The sequence below is a fragment of the Aethalodelphis obliquidens genome, unplaced genomic scaffold, assembly GCF_003676395.1.
Source record: "Aethalodelphis obliquidens isolate GAN/ISIS:26980383/991018 unplaced genomic scaffold, ASM367639v1 scaffold1, whole genome shotgun sequence".
Lineage (NCBI taxonomy): Eukaryota > Metazoa > Chordata > Mammalia > Artiodactyla > Delphinidae > Aethalodelphis > Aethalodelphis obliquidens.
The window spans coordinates 55,306,771-55,334,607 of NW_020837945.1; the positions used below are offsets into that span (position 1 = coordinate 55,306,771).

At 35.6% G+C, this 27,837-nt stretch overlaps 1 protein-coding gene across 2 annotated transcripts; it reads right to left on the reverse strand.

Moving 5' to 3' along the window:
* Positions 1-9: 9 nt before the first annotated feature.
* CIP2A (cellular inhibitor of PP2A) lies at positions 10-27,740 on the reverse strand. Of its 2 annotated transcripts, XM_027104215.1 has the most exons (21): positions 27,491-27,739; positions 22,558-22,705; positions 21,640-21,752; positions 20,700-20,794; positions 20,078-20,174; positions 18,735-18,857; positions 18,433-18,578; positions 17,975-18,050; positions 15,470-15,688; positions 13,797-13,956; positions 12,354-12,495; positions 11,178-11,277; positions 9,555-9,673; positions 6,963-7,158; positions 6,426-6,500; positions 6,221-6,331; positions 4,692-4,888; positions 2,564-2,677; positions 2,230-2,312; positions 1,350-1,489; positions 10-289 (listed from the first exon to the last, which is right to left on the reverse strand). In XM_027104215.1, exons 1-21 carry the CDS (start codon positions 27,590-27,592, stop codon positions 119-121), a joined length of 2,727 nt encoding a protein of 908 aa, XP_026960016.1. In that variant the 5' UTR covers positions 27,593-27,739; the 3' UTR covers positions 10-118. The 2 variants fall into 2 exon arrangements, with proteins under 2 accessions (XP_026960016.1, XP_026960026.1); XM_027104225.1 differs by lacking the exon at positions 6,426-6,500 and having other exon boundaries at positions 27,491-27,740.
* Positions 27,741-27,837: the final 97 nt, after the last annotated feature.

Consider the following 27,837-nt stretch of genomic DNA (forward strand, 5'->3'; position numbering starts at 1 on the left):
AAACATGTATCAGATCAGGTTCTTTACTAAATTAGTAATTAGATAATAATTTGCTCTTGTTTTGGAGTCACAAATTACCTTTCCTACCCCACCTTCCCAGTAGAAAAATACATAATATCTATATACTGAGATTCACAGTTTCTGGATTTGTTTTCCCACCACTTAAACTGTGGATCATTGCTATCATATGAGAGTGTTTGTTCAACTCCTCTTGCTGAAGTTTCACCAGGGACTCTTTCTCTTCCAAACGACCTTCTAACTGAGCCTTCTGAACTTCTAGGGAGGAAGCCTAAAAAAGGGGCATGGGGGAGAGAAATTGAAGAAAACAAACTTAGCATGTTTTCTCTTCACAGAAACATGCTTTAAGATGTCCTTAGTTTTTATTTGTAAGACAACCATATCAAAAGATACATTACGATATGTATTATATTTTAATTAACAATTATATGGTAAGTTTAAGATCAATAGTTGATAAACAATATAATACAAATTGGGGAGACACATTCAATTTGTCTTTTTAAGTCAATGCTAGCAGTTGGACTTTTGCAGAAAATACTACATATTATCATTTAGAATTACTATTAAGATAAACACATTAAGGCACAACCAGGATATCTGTAAATGTGGCATTAAATTTTATGCCTCTTCTGTCACTTATGCTCTGTAGTTGTTCAGTCTTTTTAAAATCTTGGTCTGTTCTCATCTTCCTGGTGGTAGATGGTCCAGAAAGCACTATTCATGGCTACCGCACTCAAGCAATCATGATAATGTAGAAAGAGCAATGACCTTAGAATATATAAGTCTACTGTTTCACTTAGCTATGTGACTAACCCTGAGCAAGTAACTTAACCCAAGATTCCGTTTCATTTGTAGGATGAAAATATTTATTAATACTTATATATTAATATATTTGTTAAAGGGAGGAAGATTAAGAAAAACATTTCAAAAGTCCTTTGTAAACTATAAAGTTCTAAACAAATACGAACTACGATTATTATTATCACCATCCCTATAAGTAGAGAGATGCAGCTATATACATATATACAGGTAGCTACCTGTATGTGACATTAAGAACTGGGAACCCCCTTCTGTATCCTTTGCCCCTTTTAAAGCAGCAAGTGCTGTAACACAGTATACATTTAATTAATGTGTAATAATTTTAGGAAGTACAAGTTTTCACACTGTGAGAGCCCTCATAACAAACCTATTGTCAAATCACTTTGAGATTCTAATATTATCTTCTAAGCAAAATTACTAAAGAAACAGAATATTAACTTATCCAAATTTACCTTTTTCACAAAATAAGACTTTTTCATTTTACTGCAAATGAGAATGCAACAGATTCTTACCTTAATGCTCAATTCTTTTCTTATTTGATCTGTTCTATTTAACTCTTTTCTAAGGACACCAATGGCTTCTTCTTTATCTTCCGTTTCTCTTTGTAAGACTTCAATCTTTTCTTCTTGTACTTTTATTTTTTGTGCCAGGTCTTAAAACAAACAAACAGTCAGCTTTGTACTCTAAGGTCCTATACTGACATTACCCTGAAAAAGTTTAGAAGCTACTATGTTATATAAAAGCAAAAAAGAGACAACTAGAGAGAAGAAGAACATCTTGCTAGAAATAAAAGTTATACAGTACTTGATGAATAAAAAAACACCATGAAACTCTTCTCCTATGCCAGTATTCTACAGAAAATGCCAAATCTCCATGTCTTTCCCTCTTCCTCTGTTCTAAACACAATATACAGTAATGAGAGGAAGGACAATCCTCAGAGTTAAGGGTTAGAAAAGAAAAGGCAAGAGAAAACAATGAAAAATTATATAGGTAGATGTCTGTGCTCTAAGTCAAGTGAGTTAGAACAAAAATGTTTTTGTGGATCATTTCAGAACTACTACCATTAAGAAGCTAGTAACTAAAAGTTACCTAGCACTGCCACCTGCTGTTACATTCTTTAAAAAATCTTTATTTTTAAAAAGGGCAATCATTTCCTATAACTCCTAGATTTCAAAAAAATGTATTGCTTTTTCAATTTGATCAATCTAACTAAACTACTTTGTAAAATGTTATGGCAAGAAAAGGAGAGTTGTTTAAGATGTGATTTAAGGTTTAAAAAAATGAGAGAAGTAGAAAATAATGAAACAGCAAACTAAAAACCACTCATGCTTTGATTTTCTTCCAACACAAGATAGGTTAAAATATAGACAATTTGTTAAATAAGCTACTTACTTGCTAGCTTACATTCTCTGTCTACCAGTTGGTTCTGTACTTCTTTTCTCTGTTCTTCTTTCTCTATTAGATGGGCAATAGTTCTGAATTTATAAAACAATACAGAAGAAAACATCAGTGAATCATATCATTTCTTTTTCTCCCCAACAAGTATTTTAAGAGGAAATTCCGAAGAATGGTAATCACCCTTAACTTCTGCCAAATGTTCACTTTATATCTGCAATAAGTAATAATTCCATTAATTTTATCTATAAAAATCAATGTTCTATATACAGGGAATCATTTTGTTTTTGAAAAATCCAAAATAATTAGAATAAAGAACTAGAGATTTTACTTTTCATTTTGTTGCTTGAGTGACTCATTCAACTTTTTCACACTCTCAATTTGTTTATTTAGAGAATCACACGTGACCTGTAAATCTTTGTTCTTCTTCTCAGCAGTTTCATTCCTGAAAAGACAAGGAGATGAGGTGATATTTTTATGGAGGAACACATATGATGGAGAAAAGAAACTCAGGGTCTTCCTTACCATTTCTTCTGATCAAATTGCATATACTGCAGGGAAGAGGAGGAATGTTGCATGAACAAGTGGGACATAAACAGAGTTAGTTTAACTCTAAAAGATAATAAAGATATGTTTTGGCTGACTGAGGAGGTAAAAATTACTATGAAGTGGAAACGTGGGGCTTTAACTTCATATTTATGGATAAAGAGCTTCATTTACAGATAATGTTGCATTACATAATTTGCTATAAAATACATGCCTCTATCTTTATAGTTAAGTCCAGAAACTGAAACAACTTCTAAAAAGGATGACATCTTCAAAAAAAATTAAACTTGCACCTCTCATCACTGGCCTCTTGGGCATAATATATGTTTAAGTAAAAATGTCAAATTAATGAATTAAGTAGTTGAGGGCTCTAAATTTCTCTTGCCTCTATAGCTCTGCATCTTATAGTCCTGCTTATTTTTACCTGCAAGGTAACCACATAAAAGAATTCCTTTCCAAAGTAATACTTTGACATCTAACTATCTTAAGCATAAAATGTTTTCATGCCTCTAACTACAAAGACAAACTGGTGGCACTGGCCAGTAAAGTGTTTTACTTGTCCCACACAGAGTTTTTAAAATTCTGAATTTGAATGTCTTTAGATATTCCTACCATTACAAATGATCTTCCCCAGCCAGCTTCATTTATTTGTTACTCACCTGGCCTCTCAAAGCTGGAGTTTTACTTCTGGGCCCACCCCTCAATCACCGTCTGGAACATAAGCAGGTCCTAGAAAGCCCATTTTCTCTTGGACCACTGCCTACTTTCTCTTATACCCTGACTTAACACAAATAGTCCACTTTATCGGGCCTGCCTCTAACAATCAGACTTCAGAAAAAGCTGTTGGGGGAAAATATCCTGTTTAAAAATCACCTTGTCCTCACAAATTTTCTAGATGCTGTACATTTTCCACCCTTCATTTTTATTGATGGGCAAATAAAATAAGCACACGGACCTTGCAAAGATAAAAATTTCTACATCTCTACATTAATGCCACAGAAAGAAGAACATTTTTTCAAATCTTAACCAGTCTTAAAGTATAAAGAAAAACAAGAAACAAGTTAACTAGAGTGTTTTTATTTTTATTGTTTGGTAGAAAGTATATAACTGTTCCTGGTCTTCCTTATAATTCTTAAGTTTTAAAACTGGCTTAAAAGATAAAAAGTGTCAAGGGAGGGAAAAACGATCAATCTCATACTTTTTTAGTGGGTGGGCATATAAATTGGCATAGCCTTTTTGGAGGGAAATTTGGCAATCAATCAAAAATTTAAAAGCACTCACCCTTTAAACCAGCAGTTCACCTATAAGAATTTATTCTGCAGATACAGTCATACATATAAGTAAACTACATTCAAGGACATCAAAGAGAAATACTGACTACAAATTAAGAGGTGAATTAAACATGAACACCCAAATTTCTATGCTATTAGGCTGAATTATATGACAACTGTTAATATTCAACCACTTTTGATCTTCAGAAATGGCCAATTCATATGGTTCAACCTGATATGAATTGTGACAACTAAGGTCATTCGACAATTATTTATGGAGTGTCTAACCATGTATCAAGCACTGTTCTAGGCCCTAGGGATTTCTCAGTGAACAAAACGGACAAAACTTATCCTTGAGGTGCTAACATCCCAGATGACTGATGACTCTATGAATAAAGGAAAGAAGTAGCGTCAACTGGAAAGAAATAGAGACACCTGTATTCTGTTTCCTGCCATGACACTGAGTTTGAGTAAGCAATACTTCATTGCACTATGACATAAGTTTCTTGCTAACTACTTACCTTATAGTATCATCAGAATATATGAATCCTCAGAATTGGATTTTAGGGACACAGAAGAGAAATGCCGTGTGTTCATTCTAGATTCTAACCTTACACAGAAACTTTTACTTTATTAATTTACCTTTGAAGAAGTTCCATGTAGGATTTTGTCAGTACTTCGTGTTCTTCAGCCACAGACTCTAACTTCCTATTATGTTGAAAGAGATGCTCAATATCACTCTGGGCTCTTTCTGATTCAACCTCCTGTGACTTCAGCAACACACCAAGCTCTTCATTTTTTCTCTCAACTTCTCTCAACATATTAGCAAGTGTCCGTGCCTAAAAGAAAATGGAATAGAGACTCTTCCACTATCATTTACATAATATGCTCAGTTTCTACAATTTAAAAGATTTGCCAAATAAATCTGTCTTATTGTCAATTTAATCATTAGGCCAGTCTAGAGGGGTAGAGGACAAGTTCTGCTCCCCAACATCAAGGGTGAAAGTGGGGTCATACAATTTTCACATAGTGTAACAAGTACTATAAACAGGGCAGCCAGCACAGGGAGGGAGGACCACCGGAAGTGCGGGAAGGAGAAGACCAGAGAAAGCTTCCTGGGAAAAGAAGGTATTAAAACTAACATCTGAAGGATTATTAAAAGTTAGAGAAAGAGAGGAAAAGGTATTCCAGACACAGAAGAGCAAGTGCAGGGACAGAAAACAGAAGAGTACGTCAAGTTTCAGAAACTGCAAAGCAATCTAATATGTCTGACTGCAGAGAATGCAGTAAGTTCTAAGGAATTTAAACTCTCTTCAGAGCTAAACGGTGAGACACTGAAGGATATTCAGCACAGGGGCAATGGAACCAGAGTACTGCCTCAGGGATGACTGTGGAGGAAGAAGGGAAGGTAGATCTAAATACAGAAGAAAGATGCCTTTGTATGTTGAGGGTGGCTGAGAGGAAGGAAAGGTAGGAAGACCAATCAGAGGCTCTGCTGAGATTCATGTGAAAAATGAAAAGAATCTGACCTGCAGCAAACAGTGGTAAGAATAGAGACAATGCAAAAAAAAGTAGCTATTCAGAAGGTAGAATTCAACTGAACTTGGTGAATGACTAATTGTAGAAGGTAAACTGTGTGATTTCCAGGTTTCCTGTCTGGAAAACTCTTAAGAACAGTACAGGGAATACATAAGAAACAATACATTTTTAAAAAGGGAGGGTGATGAGTTCAGTATTGGTTCTGCTGAGTTTGAAGTATTTGATGTATATTTAAATGGAGCTACACAGGAGACATTTAGTGCCTGAGAAAAAGGATCTGGGCTCAGCATATAAAATTGGGGGCATTAACATTCTGGTAATGACTGGAAACCATGAATCACCTAAATAAGGGAAAAGGGATTAGAACATAATCCTGGAAAACTCAACATTTAAGGGGTGAGTAGAAAAAAAGGATATAGGAAAGAGTATACATTAGGGTAGGAAAAAAAAATCAGAAGATAATTGTGTAACCAAAATTAAAGGGGAGACAGTTTCAAGACAGAGGTATACTAGTTAAATGCTAAGGACAATTTACTTCAATCAGAGTCATGAAAATAAAACTAATATTTTGTACGTTTTATTTACTACATTTATTTTTCTACTCATCAGATGTGTCTTTATATTGTACGCACTTCTGTCTCAGCTTGAGTTCTTTGACAGCGATATTGAGCAATCAGTCTATCAGCTTGTGCAAGGGCCAGAGCTTTTGCTTCCAAGAGATCTTGTAGCCTGCTTTCTTTGGACTGTAAGAAAACATATCATTAATCTTCATCATTTACTGGAAAACATCTCTTAAAGCTTAACTGTTACACATAATTAAAATAAGCTTGTACTCACAGCTAATGTGGATAGTTTCATCTCATATACATCCATTATGTCAGATATTCTCACATCATTAATCTCATCCTTTACCTGGGTTTTAATAGTTAAAAAATCAGAAATTGTTAACGCTCAACAAAATAAAAATACAAATGCCTAATGTGAGACTAAATCACTGAAACTTAATGTCATACCAGGCAGGTCGCAACCATTTCACTAACCTGGCTATTGCAAAAGAATATCTGGGTAAGATCTGATACTTTCATGGAAATTTAAAGTACATTCAAGTCGGGGGTGGTGCGGGGCGGCGGGAGGCTGAGCTGGTTAGGGGGGACTAAGGGAAGATGACAGCCATGTTAAAATGTAGGAATTTTATGACTGATTTTTTCCTCTTTCCAAACTTTCCAGAATACTGCCACTTTTTATAGTAAAAGATAAAGTTTCAATGATCAAATCTGCATCTAAAGTTGTTTAGATAAATGTTATAAGAAGGGCTGATATTTAGTTGGTATGTTCCAGGCAGAATCCTACTTATAATGGCTATTTATCACTCACCACAACTCCAGACTGAAGCTTCTCTATTAATTCCTCAATGTTCAATCCAGGAACTCTATCTTTCAAAAGTGGAGGAGTTAAACATTTTACTGATGTTGGAAAACTGTGATTCAATGATTGCAAAGGCATTCTTCTGGGCATATGTTCTGTTTCCTGTTGTCTATAGGTGTTGTTTGCTGCTATACTTTCTCCAAGCCTGAATGGGAATCAAAAAAAGAGAAATAATTATATGAAAATATAGCAAAAGGCAGAGTTGGTACAGAATTAGGGACTCAATGAGAATGGGTCTTTTGGGGAGTGTAAGTCTTCAAATATTCCTGAAATAATCTTGGAATCTATGATGAAGCAGGATTTGGGTAAATATCCTAAATTTGCCAGAGGAAACTCTTTTCTACTCATAACCCTTTATAATGACAACTCCACCTCTGGTTTGGAGGCGTCAGAACTAGTTTCTGAGTGTGGATTATTTGTAAAACTTAAATACAAAGTTACTGGTATTGGTAAGAACATCCTTCTAACCATGGGCAACATCACCTAGCCTTTACTTTTTCCTTTGCCCTTCCCCTTTCTCAGTCAGTATGTTCTCACCAACCTGACTTCCATTCTGCCCCTGCCATTTATCCCATCTTGTTCTTGCCTCGGGGCCTTTGTACGAGTTGTTCCTTTACCTAGAACACTCTTCCCCCTAGATCTGCATAGCACCGGCTCCTTCTTATCATCAGATCTCAGTTCAGACTCACTTCCTCGGGCCCTCCACCCATAATGACATGCTTATTATGAAACATTTTGTAAACCTCATGACAGAAGGTCCCCTAATTTACTGCAATATTCAAAATGCCTAGAAGAAGGCCTGGCACAAGCTGGCCCTCACCTTATTTAAACATTTGTTAAATGTTTAAATAAAACAAACACACTCCAAAAAACCAACCTACACACCTACCTACCTACCCATCGAGTATATAAATGCACCTTATTAAACTAAGATAATGTAAATATAGGCATAAATGGACATAAATAAAACAGCATAAGTGGACATCTGAGATAGTGTCCAAAGAGAAAATTATACAACACAAGACAGGGAGGGACGGCAAAGACATAGTGAAATGATAGGAAGGCTGCACATACAGAGACACAGGGTGAAACTCCACCTTTCAGTCAAGCTGAAGCTTTCTACCCTGAAGCGTGGGGGATTTTGCTTCATGTCAGATTACTACAGTTGAAGACGCAAGCTACCACAAAATAAAGCAGCCTCATACACGTCTACCTTGTAACTTGAGAAGCTCTCTATTTATCCATTTAGTTGTTAAAAAATATGATAAAATGAAAGGAATTTCAATTATATGGTCTCTAGGTCATGTTTTCCACAGTTTTTCATCTCTTAATTTATGACTACTTAAATTATTAATTCTGAAAAATGAGTTTGCTCAGTCAATTAACAGAAATAGCAGAGGTTGGCAAACTTTTTGTTAAAGCACAAGGTAGTTAAGTATTTTAGGTTTGAGGATCCACAGTCTCTGTTACAACTACCCAACCCTAACGTCGTAGCATAAATGTAGATGTAGACAATACAGACAGTATGAAAATGAATGGGTGTGGCTTTGTTCCAATAAAATTTTATTTATAAAAATAAGCTCCTGCCTGCTGTCTAGAGTTTGCTGACCCCTGGCATACAGGAATGTCTTACCACTTAACAACTGTCTCAGTTCATTCAAACCACTTTTGCAAATTCATTCATATAAACTACCTAAACTTATTAAAATTAAAGTAGAACCCTACTAGACATTTTGTCAACCATTTAGTTTACACACAGCACCGAAAATCTGAATTTTTTTCAAACCTAATTGCAAATATTCTCTTAATGTTTAAAATAGATGAACATAGTAGATAATTCTGCCCGGCCATTATCCCACCTTCTGATAATAACAGATTTTTTTCTTTAGGAATCCCTTCCTTGGTAAACGACCCAGATCTGGTCAATGAAAGCGATGCTTAGACTTATCACTCAAACGGTTGGGAAAGAAAAACTCTTTATATGGAGAAACTAAACTCGTAGGATGTAAGCTTAGTACAGAAGCTACTATGTTAAAAAGAGGTGTTGAGACAGAGAGGCGTAGTATCTGGATAATACATTTAATCACCTGGATGGATCTAGCTATTCCCTAAGTGAGTATACATCTGGCCTTTTTAATTGTGGGAATCAAATTTTTTTTTTTTTTTTTTTTTTTTTTTTTTTTTTGCGTTATGTGGGCCTCTCACTGTCGTGGCCTCTCTCGTTGCGGAGCACAGGCTCCGGACGTGCTGGCCCAGCGGCCATGGCTCACGGGCCCAGCCGCTCCGCGGCATGTGGGATCTTCCCGGACCGGGGCACGAACCCGTGTCCCCTGCATCGGCAGGTGGACTCTCAACCACTGCGCCACCAGGGAAGCCCCAAATTTTTTTTAATTGAAAAACTTTTTTCACTTGAAAAATTACTATTACAATGAAGTCTTCAATTCACGAATTTTCCAATCTATCTATATTCAGGACTACTAAAGAAACATGGCAGGGTATTCCAGCACCACAAGAGACACACTGCAAATGATTATAACTCACACTAATGCAGGAAAATCTGGCAGTGGAGCAGCTTCCAATAATATTCCCAATCCAGACTGTACTTGTTCTCTACGGTCTGATGTTAAAGCAAAAGCCAAGGGAGTAATCAGGCGAGGATCCTAAGTAAATCAGAAACCAGAAAATAAAAGGCAGAAAGAATAAATAATGTCAGGTCTTTAAGAGTAAGGTGAATAAATAGACCTAAATCATAAAATAATTCTAGGCAAATTCGAAAGTGTTTCTACCTGATGTTTGAATGTATTTAATTAGTCTTTACCTTGTTATAACTGTCTATACAATCAATAGTAAGGTTGGCTTAAAAAACTCTGGCAAAGGTTTTGAATGCTTTATTGTGCCTATGAAAATCATGTCTTAAATACTTTGAGTAATTTAAATATCACCTACAATTGAATGATGTTTTGAGTTACTGTTTTATTTTTCTAGCTACTATTTAAAAGAAAAACTGGCTAGAAGAACAAATGGCTAATCATTTCCAAATTAAAGTAAAAAATAAAAGTAAAATTCAAATTAACTCAATAAAAAATTTTAATTTAGTGAATGTAACAATTATACTTTAAAGTGTAAGTCCGTCATGTCAGTAAATTTTACATTAGTACTAAGCCTCAAATCATCTATTCTGAAAAAAATTTTTATTGACATAAAATCAGAGAAAAATATTAAAATATAAATCTTTATAATTATCAACATTTTAGAATGTTAAGTGTTTTATAGGTACTCAAGTATAATCTTATGCCACAGAACTATTAAGAGATGGATTTTATCTCCAAAACCCTCATGGTAACCCTTTATAACTCCTCCCATCAACAGGGATCATTATTTCTACTTTGTAGTCAAGAAAACTGGAGCTCAGAGAGGTGAAGTAACTTGCTCAAGTCTGCACTGACTAAGAAATGGTGGAGTAAGCATCTGAACCCCCATCTCCTAAGCACTGTGCTCTCAAAGTGTATAAGTAGACCCTGCCTAAGGATCCAGTTTTGGCTTCTACCCTGTCTATACAGGCACTGGAGACATCTGTTATTATAGTAACTTAATTCACACGTTTGTTAAATATCTGTTAAAAGCCAAGTTTTGTGGATATCAAGGTAAACACCTAGAGCTCTTATTCAGCTACTATTATTATTGAAATCTGTAAGTTAACTATTTTCTGCACACCTCTCTAATTTTATTATCACTCACAATCAAGTCCGTTTCTTCCAGGAGTCTCCCTCTTGTCTTAAAACCCTACCTCATCAACCCCAAACAAAAACAAACACCCCAGAACAAATACCACTCCCCCCTACCACAATGCCAATAGAAACAAATGAAGAAACCGGAAACATGACACAAAAAAGGAAAAGGCTGTGGAAGCACCACTATCGTGAACATCCCATACATTAGAGTCAGGAGCACTTAATGTTCAATTGCTGTGGAACTACGTAAAATAACTGTGTAGTGAGAATATTATAATTATGTAAGACAATTAACAATTTTTAAACTTCCTTCCAATGGTCAGTTCTAAGAAAAACATTAATCTTCTAAAGACTAAGAATATTACAACAGAAACATATAATAGGAAACATTTATATATAAATCAACTTCAATATTTGAAGAGTTTAAACTCACCTGAAGGATTTTGTAGAAGCTTACTTCCATACCAGGAACCAACTGTTTAAGTTTGTTCATCAAGTCAAGAGTTTTCAAAATTACATCAGCAGCAAGTTTGCTTTAAAAATAAGTCATATTTAACTTAAATAACTCAAAAATTGCTTAGCTTATTTCTGTCCATACATCTAAAGAAAATAAAAACCCAAAACCTTTGTTCTTATACCTCAAGAAGATTAAGCATTGTTTAAGAGAAGAAGAAATATCAGAGACCAACATCCTTATAACCCAAGATCCAAAGAGAACAAACTGGCATTAATAGTTTAAGTTTAGACAGTGTTTCTTTTTCTAATCTCAAATACCAATACGCTTCAACTGTCTGCTTGAAATTACTAGCAGCATTGGCAACATGACTCATTTAATTCTTAGCCTTGTCACTAAAATATTAACAATAGAGGGCAACCTTAGGCAATAAAGAATATCTAATATTTACTGAATAAATTATACTAAGCCGTTTTTCTCAGCCTTGTAACTGAAAAGGAGTACAAAAAAGTAAAAAGAGATAATTCTTGTTCTTGAGGAATGTAATTATTGACAGTTTTGACATTCATGGAAATTGGAACAAATCACTGTTCAGCATTTAGCAGGTCCTCAACAAAGACTTGTTAGATGGACTTAATTTATGGGGGAGAAATGGGATAAAATAATCTCATTACTATCAGTGAAAATCCACATTTAACCATAAGCCTTTACATGCTAAAGAAGAGTTGTCTTTGTTATTAGAAACCTTCAGCAGTGATGGATTTCTTTGAAATAAAAACAATCCCTGTGTTCTCATGCTTTTTCACTTCAAAATATAAAGTTAAATGAATATAAAAATACTCAGGCAATGTCAAAAAGGAACTCTAGAAAAAAAATGTTCAGAAGTATAAAAGACCCTTAGAGAATCACAACAAATTAAAATAAGACAAACCTAAACAATGAAAAATAAATCACAGATATTAATACCTCTGTTCAGAAGCATGTTATCTATGAATTAAACGAATTAAAAAAAATTCATCATGAAAATATTTTTCTTAATTCTCTGTTATACCTTGGCTTAACAGAACATACCCAAGGATGACCCTCCAAAAGGAATGAGAATCATTACATCTTTTGATTTATTACCATTTTGCCATTTGTATTTCATATACTTACCACAATTCAGAATCTGCTACCTTTGTTCCAAACCCCAGATCAATCTTGCCATATGTAAATTGTTGCTCTATCAGAGTGGTACATTTGATAGTTGTCAGAATTTTTGCAATATGCATTTTTAGAGCATCATCTCCACACAGAGGTAAGTTTTGTTAAGGAGCACAAACAAAAAATTCTCAAAAACAAAACCCTTATATTTTTATAGCTGTTTACAGCTTTTAGGATGATTTCATACAAATTATTCTTGTTCCTGCAATTTGGTGTAATTATTGTTACATTAGCTCAATGACAGATTAGGAAACTAGAGCTCAGAGCATTTAAGTGACTGACAAGTGGCAAGAGATGGGACTGACATCAAAAGTTTCTGACTCAAAGGTACAACAGAGGAAGGATCTGCTTTTCTACTGGATGTTAGCTTTTTATTAACAGGTGTCACAACGGTTCAATAAATACTTGTTGAAATAAGGGAAGTTATTTTCTCATTTGTTATTCCTCAATTTCTCTTCCTGTACTGTAGTTAATTTGAATATCTATCATTTAAAAAGGGTTAAGTTTGGTACCACTCAATGAGAGAAAGCCTGAATATTTTACAGATAGTATCTCTAAGGTCAAGCAAAATAATCATGTGTTTTTACAGCAGTGGCTTTCAACTTTGGCTGTATGTTAGAATCACCTGGGTAGTTTAAACAGTCAATCACAAACACTCCTCCATCCCAGGGTTTCACATTACTTTAATTAAATCAGAATCGCTGGAAGTAATGTTCAAGAGTATTTTTAAATGTTCTCCACATTATTCTAATACATAGCCAGAGTTGAGAATCACTGCCATCAAGAAAGAGAAAAATTAAGAAGCAGCAGCTCAGAGAAGAGATTAAAGAGATGCAGAGTTTGCTCTAGGGCAGGAAAAAGTTGAGCAAATTCTTGTTGCTCTGAAATACAAGGTTATCTTTTTTATAACCAAGTGTTAATGTCATCTTTATTGAAACATTTATAGAGGTGTTAATTTTTAAAACACAAGCTAAAAAACTAAGCTAAAATAATAACTACCAATCTTTCTTTCTTCTCTGCTACACTCCATCAAAGAATGGCACCACACATCATCCAGGGGCAACAATTTGCATCAAAAGAGAGTATCAGGGTAGTTATTTTAGAATATATCTCCTAATCACAAATTATGATAAAAACGTACAGATCAAGTTTAAAGAGCATTTCTGGAAATATTCTTTAGCTTAAAAGTTTTACACAGAAAAACAAGGGGAAAAAAGTCTAGATAACTTTTTAAGAGACTCATCCTTGAATATCAGGTCTGTAAGTTTAAACTTGAGTTCAGTAATTCTGAACAGATTCAAGCATGAGAAATGACAAAATTATAAAGACAAAAATGCAGTAAATACAATTCTAAAAAAATAAGTAGTTAGTTTCCATGTTTATACTGAAGGATATTTAACAAAACTTCAATGGCCTTGACCATCCTTTCACATTTTTTCCTTATTAAGGCCTCATCTAGATTTTGTTCTGTGAACTGAAGCTGATCAAGGAATGTAGGCAGCAGAAGGGTCACAAAACGGTCAGCTGAGGAACAGTTAGCAGTATCTATGACATCCTGGAGAATTAACCACCACCAATGATTAAAAATAAAAACAGAGATGGAATACAGAATGCATAAACGGTCATCACTGAACTGCAACACTCTTTAAATTTCTTATACAGGTGATCCTTGAACAACGTAAGGGTTAGGGACGCTGACCCCACCATGCAGTTGAAAGTCTCAGTACAACTTAGTTGGCCCTGGCCTTCTGTATCTGTGGTTCTGCATCCACGGATTCAACCAACCTCCTGAATTGTGTAGTACTGTAGTACTTACTATTGAAAAAAAATCCACATGTAAGTGGACCCAAGGAGTTCAAACCTATGTTGTTCAAAGGTCAACTGTAATTACTTCAAAAATTCTTTGACCTGTGTCTCCGATTTAAAATCTACCCTTTTATCCAGTTTTGAGGGCTATGATGACTTTTTTCTCAAATGGAACAGTAAGGTTTTGGGTTAATCGAATGCAAACAAGACTTATTAAAGTGGACTGTATCTGTGATTTAAAAATTATTCTAAATTAAAAGTATGTACTGAAAACAAATATCCCGAATTTGCTAAATGTAATTACAGTAACAATAACAGACAATGGTCTTAATACTTTACAACCACAAATAATTCCCATCAAGAATCTCAAAGCAGTTTTTAAATGCAAAAACTGTTAACAGTCAAGATCAACATGAAACAATAATTTGTGCATAATCCTTAACAAATATATTTAATCACTCATAAACATTTTGGTTTGTGCACAGGATCCAGTCATGAGAGGGTAAACATTCTACTAAGACACTGGGGTAGACAGAATGAGTATAAAAACAGGGAGAGGGCTTCCCTGGTGGCGCAGTGGTTGAGAGTCCGCCTGCCGATGCAGGGGACGCGGGTTCGTGCCCTGGTCCAGGAAGATCCCACATGCCGCGGAGCGGCTGGGCCCGTGAGCCATGGCCGCTGAGCCTGCGCATCCGGAGCCTGTGCTCCGCAACGGGAGAGGCCACAACGGTGAGAGGCCCGCGTACCACAAAAAAAACAGGGAGAATAGTACAGAATACTAAATGACCTAGAGAGTAGAATCTACCAGAATGTAAAGGCCTCTATGGAAAGGATTTCTGTCTATATCCTAAGTACCTGGCATGCTCCACTCTATTTGACTGACTTAATCCAATGTTCTATATATCCATTCCATAAAGACAGTAGACAGTATCTACTGAGATGGAGAGACAGAATGTGACTACTGAAAGAAGCACAGTCATTCACCAACAACCCATACAAATCTTAGTCAATACCTTTACTTATTATACTGAAAGGAGTATATATGCTATTTAGTGAGAAAACAAACCAACAAAATTCTCGCTAATATTTGTGACCTTGCCAGAAAAAAGGAATTCAGTAGCTGAATGGTAGGGAGTTTAGTAATTGAGAAGTTTTCCTGAAGTGTATGAACAACTGGAAGTATATTATGAACATTTTACAAAACAAACTGTTCACTGAGAATCATAAAAGTGGAAAAGTCAATTTGTTAATCACTCTAGTACCTCAAATATTTCCTTGAACAACTCCAGTGCTAAAATAGAACAGTTTTCTGATCCATCCAAAGGTTGGCTTGACCAACGAAGTAGAGCTACAGGAGGTTCTAAACACTTAGAGCGGCTTCCCAGAATGGTGCTGCCAGATGGAGGTTGTTCAAATATCATCTGCGTAAGCACATGGCGCAGCTGAGTCACTGAACAGAACGCAAGAAGTAATTCTAAAACCTGTGCAATATAAAGCCTTCATTAAATGTCAATTTCATTAGACTTGAATGCACAAAGCAACCGAAAAATGAAGCTGGAAATGAAATACATTTTTAAAGAAAATAAAATAAAAATTGCTTCCAATTTTTCCGAGTATTATTTTTCAAAATGTGTCACTAGGTTCCAGAAGGTTACAAATAAATTTGTTAATGGTAGTTACTTCTAATAACAGGATTGTGAGAGCCAAAGAAGAAAGGGCAACTTCAACTAATCTTATATACCTTCTACAGTACTTAATTTTTTTTCAGCACAAACATGTTGCTTCAAAAATGAAAAAATAAAATTAGTAATTAAGAATACCTGCTATCATGCTAAGATTTAAGAACTGCTATAAAGCATACTTTAGGATAATATTTAAAAGTGGCATCCCATAGCTTTAAAAGCTTAAGGATGGCTACTTCCATATTGTTTACACAGTGTGGCAATCAGCCCCTTAGCCTGCCTCCCTATTCTACTTCATTTCTTCCTTGCTTCATAACTGAACCTTATTCCATTACATAGCATCCCACATCAACTTGTTTACTAGCTGTTAAGTTAAATTCTACTGTATTTCATTTACTACCAACTTATCATTAAAAAAAATTATTGGTACCTCTTTGCCTACTCACTTATTTTCTACCTTTCTTCATCTGTTTCTTATAAATGGCATACAACTGGGATTTGTGTTTTAATCAACCTGATAGTGTCTGCTTTTAACAGAATGCAGCCCATTAGCATTTACTATGTTACATATGATAAACTCTTTGACTTATTCTCTTTTAAATATAAATTGTAGTACTTGTTTTTGAATAAATAATACATTCTTTTGGTTCCAAAGTCAAAGGTACTAGCCTGACCTTTAACTACACTCTCTGGAAGCAACAGACAATATTACCAGTTTCTTATTTATCTTACCAGAGATACGTTCTGCACATACAAGCAAATACTTTCTCATTTACACTTTCTCTGTAAGTATAACATACAGGGAAGTAAACATATCAATTGCTACTGCAAAGCTAGATGTTTTCCTCAAAGTGAATACACCTGTATAACTAGCAACTAGGTCAAGAAAGAGAATTCCACTAAAACTCCAGAGTCCCCTTGTGTCCCCTCCCAGACAATGCTCCAACCACTACTCCACATCAGATTTCTGACACCACAGATTAATTTTACCTTAGCTATTCTTGGATCTTTGCATTTCTGTATAAATTTTTCAAGTGGCTTGCCAGCTTATATTAAAAACTCACATGGAACTTTATATATAAATAGAATCTTATAGTGTATACTCTTACATCTGGCTTCTTTAGCTTAGCATTATCTTAGTGAGATTCATTCATATTTTCGCATGCAGCTGCATTTCACACATTCTCATTGCTTATAGTATTCCAATGTATAAATATACTACAGTTTATTTCCACTGTTGATGGCATTTAGGTTGTTTACAATTCTTGGCTATTGGTAACAGTACTGCTATGTTTTGTACATGTCTTTTGGTGAACACAAGTATTCAATTCTTTGGGGTAAATATTTAAGAGTGGAATTGCTGGGTCATAGTTGCATATGTCCGATGTTAGTAGATAATACGTTTTCATAAATGGCTGTACCAATTTTTGGCCCATGAGTACAGCGACACTCTCTTTATATTTTTTACATTCTCTCTATGCTTGATATTATCCACATTTTTAATTTTAACCATCTGGTGGGTACGTACTGGTATTGTATTACCATTTAAATTTGCATTTCCCTGAAGATTAATAAAGTTGAGCAACCATTTCATATTTATTGATCAATTCAAGAGTTTTTTTTTTGCTCAGGTTATCTTTTGGGTTCAGTGTTTTTTCTCCTTTATAGGTGCAAATTTTTAAATGATACACTTTAGATAAGAGTCCTTTGCTCAATATATGTATTGTAGATATCTTTTCCTGCTCTGTAAATAGTACCAGTTTTAAACTTTCATTTTCTATTTAACATTTTCTACATGTCTTTTGGTGAAATGTCTCTACAGGCTATATAGCTAGGAGTGGAATATCTGTGTCATAGGTTGTACATGTGTTTAACAGGCACCGTGAAAGTTTTCCAAAGGGATTATGCCAGTTTATGAAGATACAAGGAGGGTTCCAAAGTATCGGTAATGTTCTGTTTCTTGCTCTAGATACCGGTTATACGGCTGTGTTCATTTTGTAAAGGTTCAGAGATCTATGCACTTAGGTTTTTCTGCACATTATAGTTTTTAAAAACTTTAAAACGAAAAGCTGTGCTTTTATATACCTTTGAAGAAGAATCAGGATCCTTTCCATTAAGAAGACCTAATACTTGATTAAGACATGAAGAAAAGTGTTCATACCTAAGTTCAAAATAAAAATACACATCAAGTGATAATTATGAAACTGATACATTAAAAATGACTTTTATATAAAATAAATAATACTGTTCAGATGTAAAACTGGTTTTGAAACAGATTAATCAAGATATGTATATTTTGGAGAATGACACAACCTTATATACCTAAGACAAAGACTGAAACATACACACACACCCTTGTTATACTTTTACATTTCAAGTCAGGAGAGCAAAAAGAATGGGAATAAAGCACATGAAAACATTTTGATTTTAGTCCATTGCGAATCAGTAGAGTCCAAGTTTACTAAATCTAAAAAGGCAGTTTTGTTTACTACAAATACATCTTGGTTTAAAAAAAAGTCCTAAAATTTGTCAGAGAACCATACCTGATAAGATGATCGGCAATTTTAGGATTCTTAAGAAGATCCATCAGTAGATCAACTGAATACTTTCTAGTTAGTGTACCATCACCATTTATGAGAATATTAAATATTAGTTGAAAAGTCTGATGAATGTTTCGAGCATGGAACAGCTTAAAAACAAATCAGGAAAAGTATATTATACAAAAAAATTTAAGTTGACCATCCTAAAACTCAACAAAGAGTCTCAATGACTTTTAAAGTATCAGAGAATATAAACTTCAGAATTATTTTCGTAAATTGCAAAAAAGAAAAAAAAAAAAACTTACCTTTTCCCCAACCTCTTCGTTTAATGTCAAACTGGATAATATTGAAAGTGCAAACACAACCACAGTTAAACTACTATGGGCCAGGAAGCTTATAAGAGTTCGATAAAAAGATTTCACATTATTCTGAGGAAGAAAAAAATTTTTAAATAAATTAGACTAAAAAAAATTATAAGTCTTACATTTTGTTTTAGAAAGTATCTTACACAGAGTAGGTAAACTTTTATTAAACATTATCAACTTAAGAGATCATTCAAGGAGTGAGTAAGATGATACTTTTACATATTGCTTACAGTAGTATAGACAGGTACAATCTAAGTGAAGAGCAGTGTGTAGTCATGGGTTTATGAGCAAATGTTTACCTTCCTCAAACAGTTCCATGGCTCAAAATAACCTCCACCAACAAAATAAGACCAGGTCAGAAAAATCCAGCACATGAACAAATGAGATATTATTTAATTTAAAACAAGTAATACTGAATATTGCATAGCAAGGGAACTGTTCACATAGCACCTTAAAGAATCAATGAACTTTCCTGATTTAATATATTTCTAACAGTAGTTCAGTTAACCTCACTTGAGTGCCTTCACTTATCTCGAGTACTGGTAGTGATGTTAGGCATTTACTCATAAATATTTCTGGGAGAGCTGTAATTGATTTTGTGGAAATACAAGAGTGAGGTAAATGCAACTGTCAACGGCATATCTCCCCTTTTTAAAAAATAAATTTATTTATCTATCTATTTATTTATTTATTTATTTTTGGCTGTGCTGGGTCTTCGTTGCCATGCGTGGGCTTTTTCTCTAGTTGCCGTGAGCAGGGGCCACTCTTTGTTGCGGTGCACAGGCTCTACGCATGTGGGCTTCAGTAGTTGTGGCTCACGGGCTCTAGAGTGCAGGCTCAGTAGTTGTGGCGCACAAGCTTAGTTGCTCTGCAGCATGTAGGATCTTCCCAGACCAGGGCTCGAACCCATGTCCCCTGAATTGGCAGGCGGAGTCTCAACACTGTGCCAACAGGGAAGCCCCGTGTCTCCCTTCTATCAGCACAAAATAATTTAGCATTTCTTGTATTATTTAATATGACAAATAATGGGATGCTACGGAGAAGAAAAACTTTTAGTATTTAACATTTTTATTAACTCTTAACTTGTCTTAATTAAACATATATGAAGGTTGGAATACGTCAAGTTATTTATATGTCAATGATTCTTTGTTAACTTTGATGGGTCAGCTGGATAACACAGGAGAATTCTTGTAAAATTTTTTTTAAGAAAAAGGTGAAAAAAATTTTCTTTAAGCATAGAGCCCACCACAAAACTAGAGAGAAACATTTCATAAACTTCTTACCAAAGTCTTTATGTGTGTTTGAACAGAAAGATTGTGCCGACAAAGATTTGCCAATAATCCTAGACAAGGCATTGTCAACTCATCTTCAGAAGACTGACTGTTGTTTTAAGAAAAATAATAAAAGATAAAAACATTAGGTTCCTTCTAAATTAGTCAAAATTATATAGTCATTTACACATTTAAATTCCTTCCTTTTTCTAAGAAAAGAAAAATCTGATTAACATGTGAAGACTGCCAAGCTTTGAATAGTACTGATCATTTATTTCATGTTTTGAAACTAAATGATCCTACTCAATTGCAGCATACAAATATAGAAATAATTGTCAGAGTAACCATGTGCTATCTTATCAGTATATTCTTTGGTCAATAAAATTAAATATAAACATAATTTTCAGTTTCAATAAGTTTTTCTGTCTCAATCAATTCATTTCATAAATTTTTGTTATAAAAATTAAAGCTGCTTTACACCACTTGATCCTTGAAATCATCTAAGAGGAATAAATAAGAATTAGCCTCATTCAGTTTAAAAAGTTGGAAAAACTTATTTAAGAAAAATAGAACTATTACACGGTTTTAGTTAAACCAGTAGATTATCTGCTTACATGTTTGGTTGCATACTCACATATGATCAATCAGGAATGTAATTAATTCATCTATATTGGCACCAGAATGCAAAATTTTGACGTTATATGTTAACCTCTGCAGAAGCTGAATGCACTGAGAATAAGAAAATAGCAGTGAATATAAACATATAAAAACACATTTGTGTGCTCAAAAGAATGAACTCCTGTGCATATTCTGAGCATGTAACCATTTTAGGAGGCATTTAGAGCAAGAACTTTTCCATATCTTAAAAAGGTTCTATCTTCACATACAAGTAATGAGATCTTAAACACACACAAGTAATTAGACCTTAGAGTTCATCTCCTGATTCACACATTTCTATATATTCTATCTCAAACAGCATCTTGTCATTAACCTGGCTCACTTAATCATCTTAAACTTATATGCAAGTTGAAACACATATTCTATCAATTCTAAGATAGATATTTTTCTTATTTTACCATTTTTAAAATTGCATGTCAGTTTAACTTGCAATGTTTTTCTTTCTTACAACTGATGGCATATTAGGTTGAGAAATATTATGGGTATAAGAGCTTTGAGTCTATGCTAAATAATACCAAATCTGTAGCTTCAGTTTTTGTAGAATGTTTCCTCAATAGATTGAGACTAGGTGCCAACTCAAATTACAATTTTAACATGAATAGCTGACATCTGTATTTATAAGCCTGTCAAAATAGTCATAATCTGGATTTTTCTTAAATTATAGTGCTAGATGTGAATAAAATTCTCTTCTTTAGAAACTCTTAAATAGTAGTACATGTGTGACCAACCAGCTTTTAAATTTATTAATGGTGAGAACTGTGCCTAATCATGCGGTATTATACCAGCATATAGTCCACTGTAAGCCAGCAGTTTACGATAGATACTATCAATTTTGATCTGAAAATAAGGAAGGAAGAATGAGCATTAAGTGGAAAGTACTGTGTGGGTGTACATACCTGCAAAAACACTGAATCACTGTGGCAAGTACTGCTCCGACAAACCACTCCTGCCAGCACACTATTCAGGCTGTACGTATTCTGAAGACAGTCTCTGGTTTCATTGTCTACAGCTGTAAGTTAAAATAAAATGACACAAGATAGATCATTTTTATAAACAATAATTTAAAATTTATTTCATATTAAATTTACCATTATATAAAAATATCAAATATGATATGGCTATTTTGTTTACAAACACCTTCCAATTCAGAAATTTAACCAGGGTGGCTATTATATTGGACAACACAAATATAGAACATTTTCATCATCTACTGGACATGCTGCTCTATGTTATCACTTCTGTATCACTGGGTTTTCTTTTTTTTAAATAAGCATGTATTAATTTTATAATCACACAGAGAAATATCTCCCCTCCACCCCCAAACACAAATCAAGAATAAAGTAACCACTGAATGAAAATTTTAAAACTAAAGGTAAGGTAGGGAAAAATAGAAAAAGTAACACTTGCATTTTTAGCCTTAGCTCTAAGTTCAGTGTAGTCTATCAAAAAAGGATGATGTTTTGATCACTAGCTATGACTTTCCAGAGCGCTGTAGCTCACACAGACATTATGTACATGCATATTTTTTTAATTCAAAAATAGGCCTGCATTTCCCAAGGTACATTCTTTTCTGTAGACCACTGAACCCTTGATATGCTTCAGATTCTTTGTTCTAATAATCTTAAGAAAGCCTGCATATAATTTTCCCTTTTCAAGAGATCCACAATACAAAATAGTTCTGAGAGGTCCTGCAATGAAGAAATCTTTTGAATGTGAATCATTCTCCAAAAGATTCTATAACTAAATCTGCCCTTTAAAAAAATACTAAATTCATACATCTTCTAAAAAATAAAAAAGAGAAACTAATACATTACCTAGTTGAGATAGCAAACTGACGATACTTAAGATCAGTGAAGCACTTATGTTTGGGTCTTCAAGTAGCTCTACAAGGCAACTTAAGCATTCACTTGGTAGTATGTGATTTGATGTAAACAATCGGGTGAGCTTCTGTCCAGAAATTACCTAGAAAAGAGTCATTAAAATGTGTTAGTTAGGGCTTCCCTGGTGGTGCAGTGGTTAAGAATCTGCCTGCCAAGGCAGGGGACACGGGTTCGAGCCCTGGTCTGGGAAGACCCCACATGCCGCGGAGCAACTAAGCCCGTGTGCCACAACTACTGAGCCTGCACTCTAGAGCCCGTGAGGCACAACTACTGAGGCCATGTGTCACAACTACTGAAGCCTGTGCGCCTAGAGCCCATGCTCCACAACAAGAGAAGCCACTGCAATGAGAAGCCCACGCACTGCAACCAAGAGTAGCCCCTGCTGACCGCAACTAGAGAAAGCCCGCACGCAGCAACGAAGACCCAACACAGCCAAAAATAAATTAACAAAACAAAACAAAAAAGAGCCCTCTTTAAAAGTCATGAGGGACAAAAAATAATTTTTTAAAAAAAGAAAATATTAAAAAAAGTGTTAGTTAAGAATTGGCAATTTTCACTTCTCCATTTCAAATAAAAATCCAGTTCTTCCAAAGTGCCATTGCCACACTCTTTCCCAATTTAGAAAATTCATACATGTTGTTCCCTCTGCATGGAAGATCACCTATCCCTTCACTCACTAACTAATGTAATCATTCCAGTCTCAATTTTGTTTCTTCCACTAAGCTTTCGCTAATCCTCTCCCACTAACTAGGTTAGGTTTGCCTGTTATACTATCCTATAGTACATTACACTTTTATTTGCTAAGTCAGCAAGCTTTTGCCAACTTAGCAATACTTATTATCCTCCCCACTACATTGATGACTCCATGAAGGCACAGACTACAAATCAGCATTCTACTATCAATATATTTACCGCATAAATGAATTCCATCTTCTTTGAGGGAGGCAAATGGAAAGTGGAAAGCAGCTAAATCCAAAGGATTATTCATGGGATTAACTATGTGAGTATTCCTTCTGCTCCCTACCAGACAGTACCTAAGCCCAGAAGTTAGAGATCACAAAGAAGAAGTTAAAAAAAATTTTTTTGAGTAGGCAGGTCAGGAATTAAAAAATTTTATTATTTGTTATTTCACTATTTACTCCTCTCATAACACTATAAACGTACTACCTACCGCCTACTAGCACCACCTCCCGAAAGGGTAAGCTGGGATGAGGGCTGGGAACAGTTGTCAGACAGCCACTTACTTTCAAAATGCTTTATGAATATTATTCATTATTAAGAAAATCTTTTCTATAAATATAAAAAAACAATCATTTACTTTAAGATTAGATTAAATCTGTTCTAAACGTTTTTATTCTTTTTTTGCGGTACGCGGGCCTCTCACTGTTGTGGCCTCTCCCGTTGCGGAGCACAGGCTCCGGACGCGCAGGCTCTGCGGCCATGGCTCACGGGCCCAGCCGCTCCTCGGCATGTGGTATCCTCCCAGTCCGGGTCACGAACCGGCGTCCCCTGTATCGGCAGGCGGACTCTCAACCACTGCACCACCAGGGAAGCCCTAAACGTTTTTATTCTTAAAAGACTTTTTTTAAAAAAGACTATAATCAGAATTGTTTCTTTCTTTTCTATATCCCTTTTATACCCTCGCCCAGATGTCAGTTTTTCTTGTAAAGCTTTGCCGATAAGAGATCTTCAGAATATCTGTTCCCACAGAGTATGTATTTTAACATTAAAGTAAAAGTCTATCAGACTGAAAAAACAGGTCCAAAGGTGAAATTAGATAATGATAGTAAATATTTTGAGGTAAGGAACCTTCTGAGCATTGCCCTTTTGCCTGCTTATACAGTTAGCCCTCTAAAATATTAAGACATCTTCTGCTTTAAATACAATTTCCCTAAGGATTGGACCTGTATTTCAACAACATAAGTATTCTAAGATATAATAATTATTTATTATAAGGTAAAATAAAAAAAATCACTTTGCATATTTTCCTCTTTACTCATACACACTGAATGTTTTAATGCAAATAGGACTTATTTCAGTAATAACTAATACTCTAGCACTTACTCTGGCCTAGCTATTGTTCTAGGTACATTATGTATGTTAATTCCTTTCAGCTCCATAATAAACCTGTACTAATTGTTTTACAGATGAGTAAACTGAGGCACACATAATAGACAGCGGTACAACTGGGATTCACTGTTCCTGCATCCCTGCTCCATAATCATTACATAAGATTAGTGCTGTGAAACACCATCAAGAATGAGACCAGGGCTTTCCTGGTGGCACAGTGGTTGGGAATCCGCCTGCCAACGCAGGGGACACAGGTTCGAGCCCTGGTCTGGGAAGATCCCACATGCCGCAGAGCAACTAAGCCCGTGAGCCACAACTACTGAACCTGCGCTCTAGAGCCCGCAAGCCACAACTACTGAGTTCACATGCCACAACTACTGAAGCCCGCGCGCCTAGAGCCCGTGCTCCGCAACAAGAGAAGCCACCGCCAATGAGAAGCCCACACACTGCAATGAAGAGTAGCCCAAGCCCGCATGCAGCAACGAAGACCCAACACAGCCATAAATAAATAAATAAATTTATATTAAAAAAAATGATACCAGCTCAGCTCTGCTGATCATAAAAAAAATCCAAAGCTAAGGTTCTGCAAGAAGACAAAAATAGTGCAGCAGAAGCGCAGCAGGATAGCAGAGTGAATAATCGTTCACATGATAACCATCTATCACCCTTTGTATCCTCAGATGTTGCTCTCATGAGGTCTCATGAAAAACATTCACCATTAATACTGTCAACCAAAAGAGTTAAAATTTAAAAATCTGAGACCACCAAGGAGTGGTGTGGATGAATGACAGCAAAATTCACATATTGCTGGTGGGAGGATACATCAGTATAACTTGTGGAAAACTGGTGTTTTAACCAGAACTGAACATAAACTTACCCTAAGACCCAACAATTACACTATGAGGTATATAAGAGAAATGAATACATACATCCACAAAAAAATGTGTAAAAATGTTTATAACAGAGTTACTCATAATTCCACCCAGAACTGGAAACAACCCAGATGCTCATGAACAGGATATATATAAACTGTGGTACCTCTGTACAGTGGAATTCTAAATAGCAATAAAAAAGAATGAAATACTGGCACGTGGGCCACATGAATAAATTTTACAGATTATATTGAGAGGAAGAAGCCAGACACAAACGTACATATTAATCCACCTATCTGAAACTTCAGGGATAGTTGAAAAACTTATAGGTTGTTGGAAATGTTCTGTCTCATACGACAGGTGGTAGCTACTTGAGTGTACACTTACGTTTAAAAAAAACTATCAAGCTCTTCACTTAAGATTAATGCACTTTATGTAATGTATGTATGTTCTCTCTCAATTAAATGGCCGAAGAATTTTTGGTAAACCTCTTGAAAACTTTGGGAACACAGTACCAAGAAGCCAATCTCCAAGCCTCAAATTTCTTTGAAGTCTCTTTCAATTCATGATAACACCCTGTTCAGATTCACAACACAACTGTTTACTCTCAAAGAGAGGTAATGTTTCAGATTAGAATCTAAATTTCTTAACTACAAATTCTTAAATAAAACTGACAGCTCTGATTATTCTGTGGCTTCTGGAGTCCACTACTGCACTGTTCTATCCTCATTGAGAAGCAAAGCCCTAGCATTCATTTAACAGCTAACACCTTCATTGTTAGGTTTGTAGGGATTTGTTGAGGTAATGAATGAAAAAAGAAAAGTGTTAAGAGGTAAGCTCCTGAAGTGGTAAGAAGAGGAGCACCAGTGAAGCTTGAAAAAATTCACACAGTTAGTGCACTACAGTCACAACAAAGCCTGATGTTGCTGTGCCATTCACTGTTGCCTTCTCTGTAGTATTTTGCAAACCTTTGGTAATTTAGCCTTTTATCATAAGGTTAATAAAACAAATAATATATCTAAAAATTATGTTCAATTTTATGTTAACAGAAGCTGCGACAGAGAGAACTTTAATTCTATGTTAACAGAAGCTGAGACAGAGAATTAAAATAAGCTTTGATTGAGCTTAATTACTTTTTATTAAACTGAGGTCATTATTAGTTGGAATTCCCTGAATGCATAACTAATGACAGCAGGAGTTTAAGAGCCTAAAAACAAATAGGATCACAGAAAGCTGTGATTATAACTTTTAGCATAAGTACACTCTAGATGCAAATCACTAGGAACTAACAGAAAAAGTGACAATTCAGCATTTTAGGACTGAAAAACTGAGCAATAAATTTTGGTAAAGAAAAACTGTGATTACTAGTAAGGGAGATTGCTTCCTAATCCAGAGAAAGATTAAATAATAATTTTCAAGCCCGAGTTCAACATGAGTTCAAATAAAAGCAGTAAGCAACAGGTTCAGATTGCAAACTGCCTAGTGACAGGGGTAAATCAAGTTTTAATCGTTACTCCCCATGACCTCCACCTCTGAGAATTGTTGTACATTTTGAGAAGGCTCTGTTACAATGGAAAAACCAACATAAGAAGCAAAGGAAAAGATAACAGCTCTAGCTCTTTCCTCTACCAACTCCAAATACGGCCTAAATCCCCAAACTTTTTGTCTGAACCTCCCTCTTTCTAGGGCTATCAGTAGTTACTCATCCCTTGCTGCAGTCAGCTGAACGCGGAGGGGCTTAGGGCGGGATAGAGGGGGGTGGGAATTCAAAGCTGACAATCTTTAGCCTTCTTTACCAATACAAAAAGGCAGCGGAGGGAGCGAGCTGTCCTTTCTTTTCTAGGCTGAGACCACTACATCCCGGCCACCAAGTGACCGAAGGCTACGAGAAAGCCCGTCTCGTCCGCCACCCCGAAAGCCCTCACCTCCAAGTGCCGCAAAAGCTGGGTGGCGTTCGCTTCCGACTTAACTGCTTTATACTGACTAATGGTCAGAAGCAAGGACTTCAAGCAGGCGGTGTTGTCCATCAGGACCCGCCACAGTCCCGCTTCGGAGTTACCACCACCGTGCCAGCTCGGTTCTCTAGCTTGACCCGCGCTTTTTAAAAAATTTTCCGCCCCCACCCACTCGCTCCCAGAAACTTCCGGTTCCGGTCGGGCTGCGGAAGTCCCTGGGCAACCTGGGGAAGTGACCCTTCTAGGAAGGGAGGGGAGGGGAGGGGCGTGGTGGTGGAGGGAGGGTGAGGTGGGGATCGAGGCCCTTTGTGAGTCCG

Excerpts from the sequence above, each read along its gene's own strand:
- CIP2A (XM_027104215.1), bottom strand. The coding sequence starts at position 27,592 with ATGGACAACACCGCCTGCTTGAAGTCCTTGCTTCTGACCATTAGTCAG. Across the intron at positions 7,159-9,554 it reads CCAGATTTTCCTGCATTAGT|GCTTGGAGAAAGTATAGCAG; the intron begins GTGAGTTATAAT and ends ATTCCCATTCAG. Across the intron at positions 2,313-2,563 it reads CTCAAGCAACAAAATGAAAA|AACTATTGCCCATCTAATAG; the intron begins GTAAAATCTCTA and ends TTATAAATTCAG.